At 35.5% G+C, this 12,133-nt stretch overlaps 2 protein-coding genes across 4 annotated transcripts; one reads left to right on the forward strand and one right to left on the reverse strand.

Annotated features, from left to right (window-relative positions):
* Window positions 1-10: 10 nt before the first annotated feature.
* c1galt1c1 (C1GALT1-specific chaperone 1) lies at window positions 11-4,059 on the forward strand. 3 transcript variants are annotated; one of them, XM_051860421.1, is made up of 2 exons: window positions 11-158; window positions 2,245-4,059. In XM_051860421.1, exon 2 carries the CDS (start codon window positions 2,259-2,261, stop codon window positions 3,210-3,212), a length of 954 nt encoding a protein of 317 aa, XP_051716381.1. In that variant the 5' UTR covers window positions 11-158; window positions 2,245-2,258; the 3' UTR covers window positions 3,213-4,059. The 3 variants fall into 3 exon arrangements, with proteins under 3 accessions (XP_051716381.1, XP_051716380.1, XP_051716379.1); XM_051860420.1 differs by lacking the exon at window positions 11-158 and adding an exon at window positions 1,649-1,810; XM_051860419.1 differs by lacking the exon at window positions 11-158 and adding an exon at window positions 1,713-1,924.
* Window positions 4,060-6,030: 1,971 nt separating this feature from the next.
* mcts1 (MCTS1 re-initiation and release factor) lies at window positions 6,031-11,349 on the reverse strand. Its single transcript, XM_051860422.1, has 6 exons — window positions 11,159-11,349; window positions 10,461-10,613; window positions 10,260-10,357; window positions 9,977-10,110; window positions 9,375-9,442; window positions 6,031-6,259 (listed from the first exon to the last, which is right to left on the reverse strand). Exons 1-6 carry the CDS (start codon window positions 11,167-11,169, stop codon window positions 6,178-6,180), a joined length of 546 nt encoding a protein of 181 aa, XP_051716382.1. The 5' UTR covers window positions 11,170-11,349; the 3' UTR covers window positions 6,031-6,177.
* Between the last annotated feature and the right edge of the window lie 784 nt (window positions 11,350-12,133).

Below are 12,133 nucleotides of genomic sequence, written 5' to 3' on the forward strand. Positions count from 1 at the left end.
GCAAGCAAGCCTGGATTCTCATCGGGAGCAGGAAACACGCCTAGATTGAAATGTCTCTTCTTAAAGGGCCAGTGTCACACTGTACAGGGAACAAAGGAATTTTGTCAACCAATACTAATATCCAACCTATCATTAAAGCAATCATTCAGAATGACTAAGTAAGTGAAATATTGTTACTTCTGAGCCCATTAAAGGAATGTGATATTTCAAGCACATTCATTTTTAAGTCTGTTTTATTTTGTGGCCTAATTCTTGTATAGCCTACCTGTTTGGTTTTTACATGGTCTATTGTTGATATACATGTTGTTAGTCTAATGTCTGTATTTATTGTCCGTCGTGTGTCTATTTATTGTCTGTAAACTGTTGATATTAATGTCAATGCTTTCCTAGGAAACAGCTATTAGTTTTTCTCCGTGCCCTGCAAAGAAAAAATATTAAACCTATTTAGACATTATCTTTCTATCTTTCTTTCTTGTACCCTAAATCATTTTTGGAGTATTCAGCAAATGAGATGGCAGGTGAGAAACAAAAGATGCTTTATTCAATTGTTTATGCACCAGTGATGATCGCATGAGTAATTTATCTCTTCTGATCTTGCAGGAAAGGAAAGCCTGTGTCTTGCTTGTGTAATCTCGTAAATATGTAAAATGCTCAGCTCATGAGAGATGGAGTTCAGCCAGTTTATTAGAGACCGTAGGCGGGAAATAAGAGCTATAGCAAAGATTATTTCAATAAAAGAGAAAGATATTAATCAGCATGAAGTGAGAGAGAAAGACTCCTTATCTGTCTTTATAAAAAGCGAGAAGAGGTGATGGATTTAGAGAGAGATCACAAGGAAAATACAAGAACTGACCAACGTTAACAAGTAAGTGGCAGATTTGTGCTTCCTTTAGAGAATACACAAGCCCTCAAACCAAGGTAAAAAATAAATTAAAATTTTGTCAGAATACAAGGCTCATTTCAGTGATTGTCAGTGGAGAAAGATGCTTTTTGTAAACAGATGGTGTAGATATTAATGACATCTGCTATCAGGGGCTAACAGAGCCATGCTAACCAACCAAATCTTCTTGACCCCTCGGCCTGGCCTCTGCTGGTGGATTCTGCAACTGCACCAATCTGCTTCATCAAAGCGTCTTTTTCCATTGATGATCTTTTAAAATGAGCTAAAAGACTGATAAAGAAATACATGCTTATATTAAGCAATTAAATATCGTGCTGTCATTTTCTTGGGGCTCCACAGGCATTAGCAATTTTACATTTTATTTGAAGAAATCGTTCTCACTACATTACAAGTATTTGTAATTGTATGTAATTCAGTTAGCAATTGCAAGCAATTAATGCATTATTTACACTAACTACAGCTGTAAACATAAAGTATATACGTTTAAGACATGTCAATTTATTTAATAATTAATCATTTATTAATTCATATTTTAAGTGAGTTACTTGAAACAAACGTGAAGCGTTTAGTTATTTGTTTGATTCTTGCTTTTTTTTCTGAATATTTTAAGATATGCCGGGGGATTAACACTTTTTATTAACATAAAAGTGGTTAGCTTATATATTCTGTAAAAACTTTTAAAGCACACAAATCATTTCCGCCCTTGTCTACTTACAGGAAAACGACGTTTGTAGTTTTTATCACCGTGTTCTTCTCAGTGAGACAGCACAAATGAACAACATTTCCCACAGTGCCTAGCCTTCGGAACAAACATCCGCTTAAACATCCGTGTTCTAATTGAGGCAGTAGCACTGGACTGCAACCAGCTTTCTTACCTTATTCCGTGCAAATTAATTTGATGGAGGACAGGTAAAACTGACTCCAGAACAGATACTACATTTTTTGTTGTTTTCCGTTTGTGTGTGCGGAACTGAATGTGGCGGTGTAGCGTCTAGTGTGAGCATTATTCTGCGTTCGTGAAAGGTATCAGACTATAACTAATTAATTATTAGAATGTGTAGTTTTGGTTAAGTGTTTAATGGGTTCTTGCAGTTAGATGTAGTTGTTTGTTTTTAAAGTTTGCTTCTTGAGTAAACAGTATTCAGTAAACTTGACTGCTTGACTAGCTGCTTTGTGAAAATAGCTTTGTATTGTCACCAGGAACAAAACTGAAGTTATCTCAACATACAGCGTATATCATCATATACTCTCTCGAGAGTTAATATCGTTATTTCTGAACATATGTATAGCACAAACTGCCTATCTAATCATTATATCTTTATTCATATTTTAATCTATTACAGGGTTAAATTCCAGCATGATGTCTGAGGGCAGTTCGTTTATGAAAGGAATGGTCCTAGGGGGTTTATTCTGCCTGGTGATGACTTACTTTGAGACCTTTAATCCAGGAAACCACTCAGAAGGTCACCTGCATCTCCACCATCATCTGAAACCTCTCAGCAAAGAAGAACTACAAAAGTTATCAGAGGGTCAGATGTCTGATCTCACCCAGCAGGTTCGAGTGTACTGTCTCATCATGGTCACTCCCAAGCTCCTGGTCCACTGGGCAACAGCCAACGACACTTGGAGCAAACACTGCGACAAATCTGTGTTCTACACGTCCGAATCTTCCAAAGCTCTAGAGGCGTTTGACCAACAGGAACAGGATGAGTGGGCTAGGATGCGCAAAGCCATCAAACACGCCTTCGAGAATGCCGGAGACCTGCGCTGGTTCTTCTTGGCTCGGCCCACCACATTTGCAATTATAGAGAACCTCAAGTATTTGGTATTGGAAAAAGATTCAAGCCAGCCATTTTACATTGGCCACACGGAAAAGTCCGGAGAGCTGGATTATGTGGAGTACGACAGTGGGATTGTGCTGAGCTACGAAGCAATGAGAAGGCTGATAGAGATATTCAAAGATGAGGACAAATGCCCAGAGCGAGGAAATGCCTTGTGGAAGATGCCTGAAGAAAAGCAGCTCGCCACCTGTCTGAAGTACAGCGGGGTGTTCGCTGAAAATGGAGAGGATGCGCAAGGCAAAGGGCTTTTTAACAAGAAGAGCGTCAGCTCCATGATTTCCGACAGCATGGGCCAAAACCCAGCTGACGTCGTGGAGGCCTGTTGCCCTGACATGGCCATCACTTTCGGTGGCATGTCTCCAAGCCAGATGCAGGTCTTGATGTATGGTGTCTACAGACTCCGGCCGTATGGACACGACTTTCATGATTCCTTGACATTTCTGCCTCCTAAAGACTCTGATAATGACTGATTGACGTTTCTGTATTTGAACTGTTACTGTGACACAGAACTGAAATATTGATGATAACTGGGTTCAGGGCTGAATTATCTGTGATGTGTAATAATGTGTACTTTATTTCTGTTCGTGTGTGCTGAAGGTTAGTGCTGGGGTGTAAGTTGAAGGGTTTTCTGGTAAAGGCAAAAGATTAATGGTTTGCATATGAACATGATTTAAACATGAGGGCCAATATTGGAAAATTTTGCGCACTTGATAGTATTTCAAATGAACATTTGCTAGATTTATGAATGGCACATATATGGATCAGATATGCACTGTGATGCCAAATTGAAAGTCCCTGCTGTTTTATGAATGGTATTGACTTCTACAGCTTCTAACAATTCAAAAGAAAATGCAAAATGTATACGTTATATGATCTATTTGATGATAACTGTATGTTTATCTAGCTGTGTTTTAATAATTTTTTAATTTTTTCTTTCTTTTCTGGGACCTAACAATGGGGCACTGGTAGGAATGAAAACCCTAGAATTTTTTTTTTTTTTTTAAATGAAGTACAGTATTTCAGAGGGAAAGGCTGTTTCTATAGCAAATGGCAAAACAAGATGTCTGAAGTCAGTTAAATATGGTTTAAAAGTGTAATCCAAATACGCTTGAGTTTGTGAAATTACTTTTGCTGATTCTCACCTGCTTTAAGGAATAGTACAGTTTACAAATAGAGTGCTATCAGCAGTGCAGTGTATAAATGAATACACCCATAAAACATTAAATCATCATTACATGAATATTTGATCTTACAACAGATTACAAAACTATTGGTAGGTTGGGATTATTTTATTTAATAAAAAATGATGAAAATTAAGTTTTGTAGTCATTTTTGACACTGTGAAAGAGCTGTCCTGTTACAGAAATGGTGTCTTGGTTAGGTTTGATGTTAAGGGTAGTTGTTCCCACTTTAAACCCCTGAATAAGCATCAAATGTGTGACAGTGATTTAATGAAAATTAGAAACAGCTATGGGCTGATCAGCAGTCAATGATATATTTTTCCTAGTGTTTTGTTTTTCTTTCCTCTTTCACTCATTATCTCTTTTCATTATCCTCCCATTCTCTCTTGATTTCCTGTTGTCATTTTCAGCCTTTTATTTTTCTTTTCTTCTTGGTCGATCTTCTTTATTAAATCAAAATCTCTTTTTAATGTTTTCTCGTTTCACAGCACATTTTGCTCACTTTTGATCGTTTTCCGGTCTTTTGTTTTTCTGTTCTCTATATCCTCCTCATCTCTTTCTTTTTGGTGTTTTCCATACTGTGATTTTTATTATTCAATCTCATAATTTATCTCTTCAGTTTTTTTGTTGTTGTTCTTTAATAAAGTTGTATTTTTGGGCTTTTTTTTTTTTTTTTTTTTTGTCCCCCATAGTGCAACCACACCATATGCCCTTGTTCACACCGCTATGGCTCCAACACCTCTTTAGTTTTTTTGTGATATTCAGCATTTTCCTGTTTTTCATCCTTTAATCAGGGGTGGATGGCCAGTGTCCTGTATGCTCCAGCCCTAATTAAATACACCTGATCCAGCATATTAAAGCGCTTTGAGCGCTGAGAAAAGCGCTATATAAATGTAACAAATTATTATTATTATTGAGGAACTGACAGTTTAATAGATTTTACAATTTCTTCCTGTATATCTGCATTTGACAGTGTGGTGTGAAAGAGACCAGGAGTATCAACAACAGTGATTTATCCTCAATTCAGTGGTTTTCTGATTGTCATCCAATGTCAGATCAATTATTGCATCTACTGATATGCCACTCAGTTTATTAAATCCCCTGCTATTGCATTTTTATCCTCATTCGATTACACTTTTCAGTCAAAACAAAGCAGGTGTCTGCACTATACAGCACTGCTATAATGTATCAGTAACAAATACCTCAAGATCAGCAATTTTTCCAAAAGGAAAATGTTTATGGTACATTGCGTAAAATTAAGTTTTTCTAATTTTAAGTCTTGGCTTATTTTATGCCTGTGAGATCTGTTGATTCAAAGGTAGAAACACTAAATTTAAAATGAAATTAGAGTATGGTATGATTGTACATCAGCAATTCTCATATATATTCCCACTACATTATAAACCATGTCATATTGCTTAGCATATATTACAGCATGACGCTACGTTCACTCATCTTCCCCGTTCTTCAGTTGAAGAGAACTTGAAGTTGTCTTCTTTTTTCAGCAGAAAAGTGAGACTTTGTTTCAATTTTTGTCTCTAAATACATTCAACTGAATAAAATTTTTCCTTTTAGATCCATCCAGGTTTAAAGGCTTTCAATTCAATTCCATTACATGTGGAGATATGGGTGTCTTCCACAAGCTGTTTGTATTCACACTTTCTGTAACAGCAGTCAAACCCTTGCCACTTTGGAGTAAATTTATCCGGTCAGCTTTAGTGGTTTAAATTTTCATAAATATGATGTGGATGTAGTGCAACAGAGGCATTTGTGCATTTAAAAAGAAACATCAGCCCCTCATGGGATTTTGAGTTTCATTGGCATAGATGTATGTTTTCCGCCTTTAGTACAAAAAGACATGGGTTCAAAACTATAAAACCAGAAATCTTGAATCAGAAGTCTTGAATCAAACTGTATATGATGCATAGTATATAGTGTCATGTTGATTTAGATGATGTGTAATGCATTTTTTTTGGTCCATCAAATACCAACATTTTTCTGTCTTGGGCAAGTGAGAAGTATGCATACAAATATTCTTTAAATAGGTTTTAAGCTGCCACGACACAATTCAGCTCTCATTGTAGCAACAGACCATTTCAGTTTGGAATGACTTGAATGCGGGTTTTATTCGTGCATTAAAATGGGGTCGTTTTCAAAGCTTTCCGTATGGTAGACAGTTGAGTCCATTCATGTAAACAGTAGCAGCCTGGTGACAAGGGGTCCAAACGATTCCACCACATCCTCATGTCTGTTATTACTTATATGTCTTCATGTGCCACAGTCCATCATTCAGATAGTGAACGTTCTCGATTCCAATTCCCTTGTTTACTTTCTCTCTGTTTAGTGAAGTGAAACAAGAAAATATTCTCAAATAAAATGCAAATTAATCATTTAGTTTTCCATAACCAATAAACTTTGGAGTCAGGTTTAAACTGATGCTGATAGATTTATATTAATTTCATGTATTGATTTCTTCTTTTATACATGCTGTATTTACACAGCAATCTAGGGCAGTGGTTCTCAACTGGTTTGGCCATGGGACCCACAATTTTCCATTAAGCCGCAACCCAAAGTTTCAGTCATTTGATCCAAGCAAACTTGTTTCTCAAAAATGATTGTCACACCATTAGTACCATCCTAATACCACTAACACTGATGAATAAACAGTATTATAGGGCAGTTGTGGCCTAGTGGTTAGAGAGTCACACTTAAACCGAGGGTCGTGGGTTTGAGTCTCAGTACTGGCAGGAAATGTAGGTGGGGGGAATGAATGAACAGCGCTCTCTTCCACAACTGAGGTGCCCTTGAGCAAGGCACCTAACCCTGCTTTAGGTGTGGGTTCACGTGTGTGTGTGTTCAATACTCCCTGCTGAGTGTGTGTACTTGGATGGGTGAAATGCAGAGCACAAATTCCGAGTATGGGACACCATACTTGGCTACACGTCAAAACTAATTTTTGTTAATACAGAAGATTTAACAGCTTTTATAATAAAAGTCTTGTGTCAGAAAAAAACATTTAGGCCTGGTTTCTCAAACAGGGTTTAGATTAAGCCAGGATTAGGCCTTAGTTCAATTAGGACATTTAAAGGATTAGTCCACTTTCAAATAAAAATTTCCTGATAATTTACTCACCCTCATGTCATCCAAGGATTATTCTCCTTATAGTGGACTTCAATTGGCCCCAAACGGTTGAAGGTCAAAATTAGTTTTAGTGCAGCTTCAAAGGGCTTTAAATGATACCAGGCGAAGAATAAGGGTCTTATCTAGCGAAACGATTGGTAGTTTCCTTAATAAAAATTACAAATGTATATGCTTTATATAAACACAAATGATCGCCATTCCGCCTTCCATATTCTTCAAAAAGCTTACGCTGTATGTCCTATTCTACTTACAGAAAAACAGAACTGCCGCGTTCGTTCCGTAAGTTGAATATTGAAGGCGTAGGACATACAGCGCAAGCTTTTTGAAGAATAAGGAAGGCGGAATGGCAAAGCACTTGCAAGGCGATCATTTTTGACCTTCAACCGTTTGGAGTCCATTGAAGTCCACTATAAGGAAAATAATCCTGGAATGTTTTCATCAAAAACCTTAAATTCTTTTCAACTGAAGAAAGAAGGACATGGACATCTTGGATGACATGGGGGTGAATAAATTATCAGGAAATTTTTATTTGAAAGTGGACTAATCCTTTAAGTAGCTTTTTTTTAATATGCCTTGGAAAAAACATTACTGTTAGGGCTGGGTAAAAAAATTGATTCTCATTTTTACGAACCAATATCGATTCTTAAATCCCAAGAATCGATTATTCTAGTCTGTTTTCAGTTGATGAATGAACAGAACATGTAGCGCGCCTCCCATCCAATAAATCGCAATAATCTTTGTTCTTTGTTACTTTTGATATGAAGCAAACTCGCAGATTTCAAATGACGTCCATCTTATTATGAGATTCAAAAAATAAATACCGTTTTGGCGTGACAGATCGCTGTAGCGCCTCAGTTAAAGAGAAGCGGCAGCACGGAGCGCATGTGAACTTCCTCTCCTCCGCTTTAATACCAGTTACAGCATGAAATAAACATGAATAAACACCTGAAGGTATGTTAAATTATACAGTACAACTTACCGAAATCCGTATCATGTCTCGCGTAATACCTCAATCAGTGTTTCAACCTCAGAAAGACGTCAATAAAACAGCTTGTAAACAGTGTCACATAACCTCACATTTACCTCAGAAAAACCATATTCTGTGACCATAAACTCAGTCAGCTACAAAAATTAACTCTAGAAAGCAGCATTCTGATAAATATAGCTATGCACCGTTACATATTCATTATAATATTTAATGTTCTTCAATATTTAATGAATGTTTGAATAAATCAGTTATGACAGCCACGATTTAAATGTTTATATTTCAAAAAAACGAATTGGAGTAGAAATATGATTATGTAATTCTAAACTTTATTTATTATAAAAACATCATTGAGTGTAATATAAGTGTTTGTATATAAGTAAGTTAATTTTATCCTTCAATATTATAGTAAGGTAGTACCAACTGACTCCCATGTGTAGTTTACAGCATTAGTTGAGAGATTTTTTTCCTCTAGAAAATTTGTCATGTATCTGATATACTACATCCAAACTAATCGATATTGAATCGAATCGAAAGCATGTGAATAGAAATCGAATCGAATCGTGAAAATTGTGTCAATACCCAGCCCTATTATTTAAGATAAGTCAGTGAAAGCTGCTTTCAGTTAAAACATGCATTTTAGTCTAGGACTAGGCTTAAGCCTTGTTTGTGAAACTGGGGGTTAGAATTAAGTTTGTTGTTGTTTCTTTGACTACACACTCCACAACCCACTCAAAACGGTATTGTGACCCTCATTTGGGTTGCGGCCCACCAGTTGAGAAACACTGATGTAGAGGAACTAAAAATTTCAACATTTTAGAATGTCTGTGCAGATCTTTATAAAAAAAAAAAAAAAAAAAAAGACAAGCATGTATGGTTCTGCATTTTAAAATTTAAAGGGTTAGTTCACCCAAAAATGAAATTTCTGTCATTAGGCACCCTCATGTCCTTTCAAACCCGCAAGACCTTCGTTCATCGGGGTTTTTTTTTATCTCCCATAGAAAGCTATGAAATTACCACATTTAAGGTCCAGAAAAGTAGTAAAGACATTGTTAAAATAGTCAATGTGACTACAGTGGTTCAACCTTAATGTTATGAAGCGAAGATAATACTTTTTGTGCGCAAAAACAAAACAAAAATAATGAATTATTCAACAATTTCCTCTCTGCCCTGTCATTGTCCTACAGATTTCACGGATTTCATCAAAAATATCTTAATTTGTGTTCCGAAGATGAACAAAGGTCTTGTGGATAATTAATGACAGAAATTTCATTTTTGGGTGAACTTACCCTTTAATAGGAATTCAGAATGCAAATTACACTTACATGTCATCTGCAGACATCTTCATGACTCCCACACAGAGTGCATGCTGCTTCCCTTCTGCCATTATGGCCTGAAAACAAATACTTAAGGACAACAACCTGTGCTATGCACACACCAATCAAATCTATTACATGAACAGTTCACTCAAAAATGAATATTTACAGCAGTGTTGTTATTGATTTCAGTAACTGAAAGTTGAAATTAAATAAAAATATTAGTTGAAAAACAAAATGTTGCCTTGAAAACTACCTGAAATGAATACATTCAATTTAAAGTACTAGAATTATTAAAGCTAATACTGAAATTTAAGTAAATTATGAAAAAGCTAAATAGAAATATAAAAAAAAGAATCAAAACACATAACAAAAAAACTAAAACTTAAACTAAAATTAAAAATCGGTATTCTGTTTCTGTATCTCTACAGAGTTGTATGGTGCTTTTTATGTCCTTTTTGGAATTGGTGTGAAGATTCTAAGGGTGAGTAAAAAAGACATATTTTTATTTTTGAGTGAACTAATCCTTTAGAATAAATCAATAGGATTTATTCTTCAAGTGCAGAAAATATTTCAGGAACAAAAAATGAATACAACAGTTGGAAGGATACAACTACTGTGTCTGTGTCAGCAGGGTAGAGTTTGGCTCCTGGTGATGTAAGGCCTGGGCACATGATATTGGCTCCACTCAGAACAAATTTGATGGCTCCTTTATCTACTTGTTGGTGTGGCAGGATGAAGGGATCTGGAGAACAGACACGTGATTAAGCATTAGCATTAGTCTGACCAAGTGAATTGTAAGTTTAAGTTGCGTTATATAAGAAATCTTGTGTCATCCGAGAAAATCTTTTCTGCAGAGAAAGCATCTTACTACTAAAATTAAAGCCATCTTACATTTGTGTAGAAGTCTGAGGGTGGGATAGAAAGGCCCCTCTCTTTGTCTGAAGAAGAGCAGCTCTCCATTTACCGTAAGAATCTCAATATGCTCATGACTGGAAACATAAACAAAATATCACACATCTGATGTCAAATTTAGTACTGCATTACAGTTGTCCATATCAATAACACTGACCCCATATATTGAGAAACTCTTACCATCTCACAATTTTGACTGGGTCCTTTTTGGGCATTATCTGGTTAAGCCAATCATCGATGTTGGGAAACTGATCTAACAGTTGATTCTTTATACCCTTAATTACAGATGTCTTCAGCTGAATACAGTTTGAAACATTTTCCTTTTCATCAAATCTATGAAGACAAAAAGAAAGAAAAGAATCAGCAAATATAATGTCTAATAAGGTATATGACACAGGTGCAGGTCTCTGTAATCTTATTTTTTAAAGTATTGTTTGTTAAAATAAAGAAATTAGTCTAGTATAGAGGTCTGATATAACAATTACCCTCAAATGTTTTATGATGAATGTTTAATGACTTAATGTAAACATTATTTTTTACATTTTGCTAACCATCTTTTCAAGTTATAAATATTAGAAGTACCTTATCAAAACTTAACACAGGAATACAGATGGATCATTATTAATGGACCATACAAGTGAGCTGTGACAGAGCAAGCTAGCAGTGTAGCTAAACAGGTTACTGTCTCGGTTACAGAATTAAGGGCGCATATTAAGTTACAATATCATATTAAACTTGTACGAGTATACATGCGATGTATATTTTTTTTACCTCTACGGAGATGGCAAAGCTACTGAGCTAATTAAACACTCCATGACTGTAACAATGCTAAGTTGCGTTAGCTACTATTTATAAGATTGACAACGGCTCAAGCTTACTTTTTAAACATCCTTGCGAGTCGTAATCGGTCACTCTTGTCCTCTTGTCTGTGAGATCTTATAGAACCAAAAAATATAAACTAAATATTCAGTATAAGATGGTTTAATGAACTAACTGCACGCTTCACGTTAACCGCAGGTGATTCCTGTTTCATTTACGACAGTGGTAAACATTTTACGGCAAAGCGGCATGACAAAATACAGTAATTTGACATGTACTTTGAAATACATGTTAGCGATATCGTTAACGATCAATTCAAAATCAGCAACAAAAAAAAAGTAACTGATCACAGCACATTAAGACAATTGTTTTGTATTATACGTTGTTTTCTAAAATGTTATGTTGAAATATGCAAAATATGTTAATTAAATATGCTATGTAATTAAATATGCACTATTTTGCATACATTTTCAGAACAGAAATCTGAACATTGGATGAAGCCAGGTTCAAAATTCATGTTTCATTTTGTTGACAGATTTAAAAGTTTTTATCCAAGGATTCTAGATATCTATTTTTAGCAATCCATAAATCAGAAAACATGTCAACAGCCAGAAAAAAAAAAATAGATAAATGTTCACCATGTTTTTAGGAATAAAGGCCTGGTTTCACAAACAGGGCTTAGCCTAAGCCAGGATTAGGCCTTAGTTCAATTAGGATATTTAAGTAGCTTTTATAAACATACACTAGAAAAAAAACATTACTGGTGTACATCATGAGACAAAACAATGGCTCTGACATATTTTAAGATATGTCAGTACAAGTTGCTTTCAGTTAAAACAGCACAAACATGCATTTTAGTCTGGGACTAGCTTGAGCCTTGTCTGTGAAACCAGGAGAAAATGTTATATAAATCAGATAAATGCTAAGTTATATGAAAACCACAGGTGAAAATAGATAAAGTGTAATAAAATTAGCACATTTAAATGTGTATTTTGGATGTTTTCTTCCCAGTAGTCTTAGATGATGCGTTATGA

This window comes from Ctenopharyngodon idella, chromosome 14 (genome assembly GCF_019924925.1).
Source record: "Ctenopharyngodon idella isolate HZGC_01 chromosome 14, HZGC01, whole genome shotgun sequence".
Classification (NCBI taxonomy): Eukaryota; Metazoa; Chordata; class Actinopteri; order Cypriniformes; family Xenocyprididae; genus Ctenopharyngodon; species Ctenopharyngodon idella.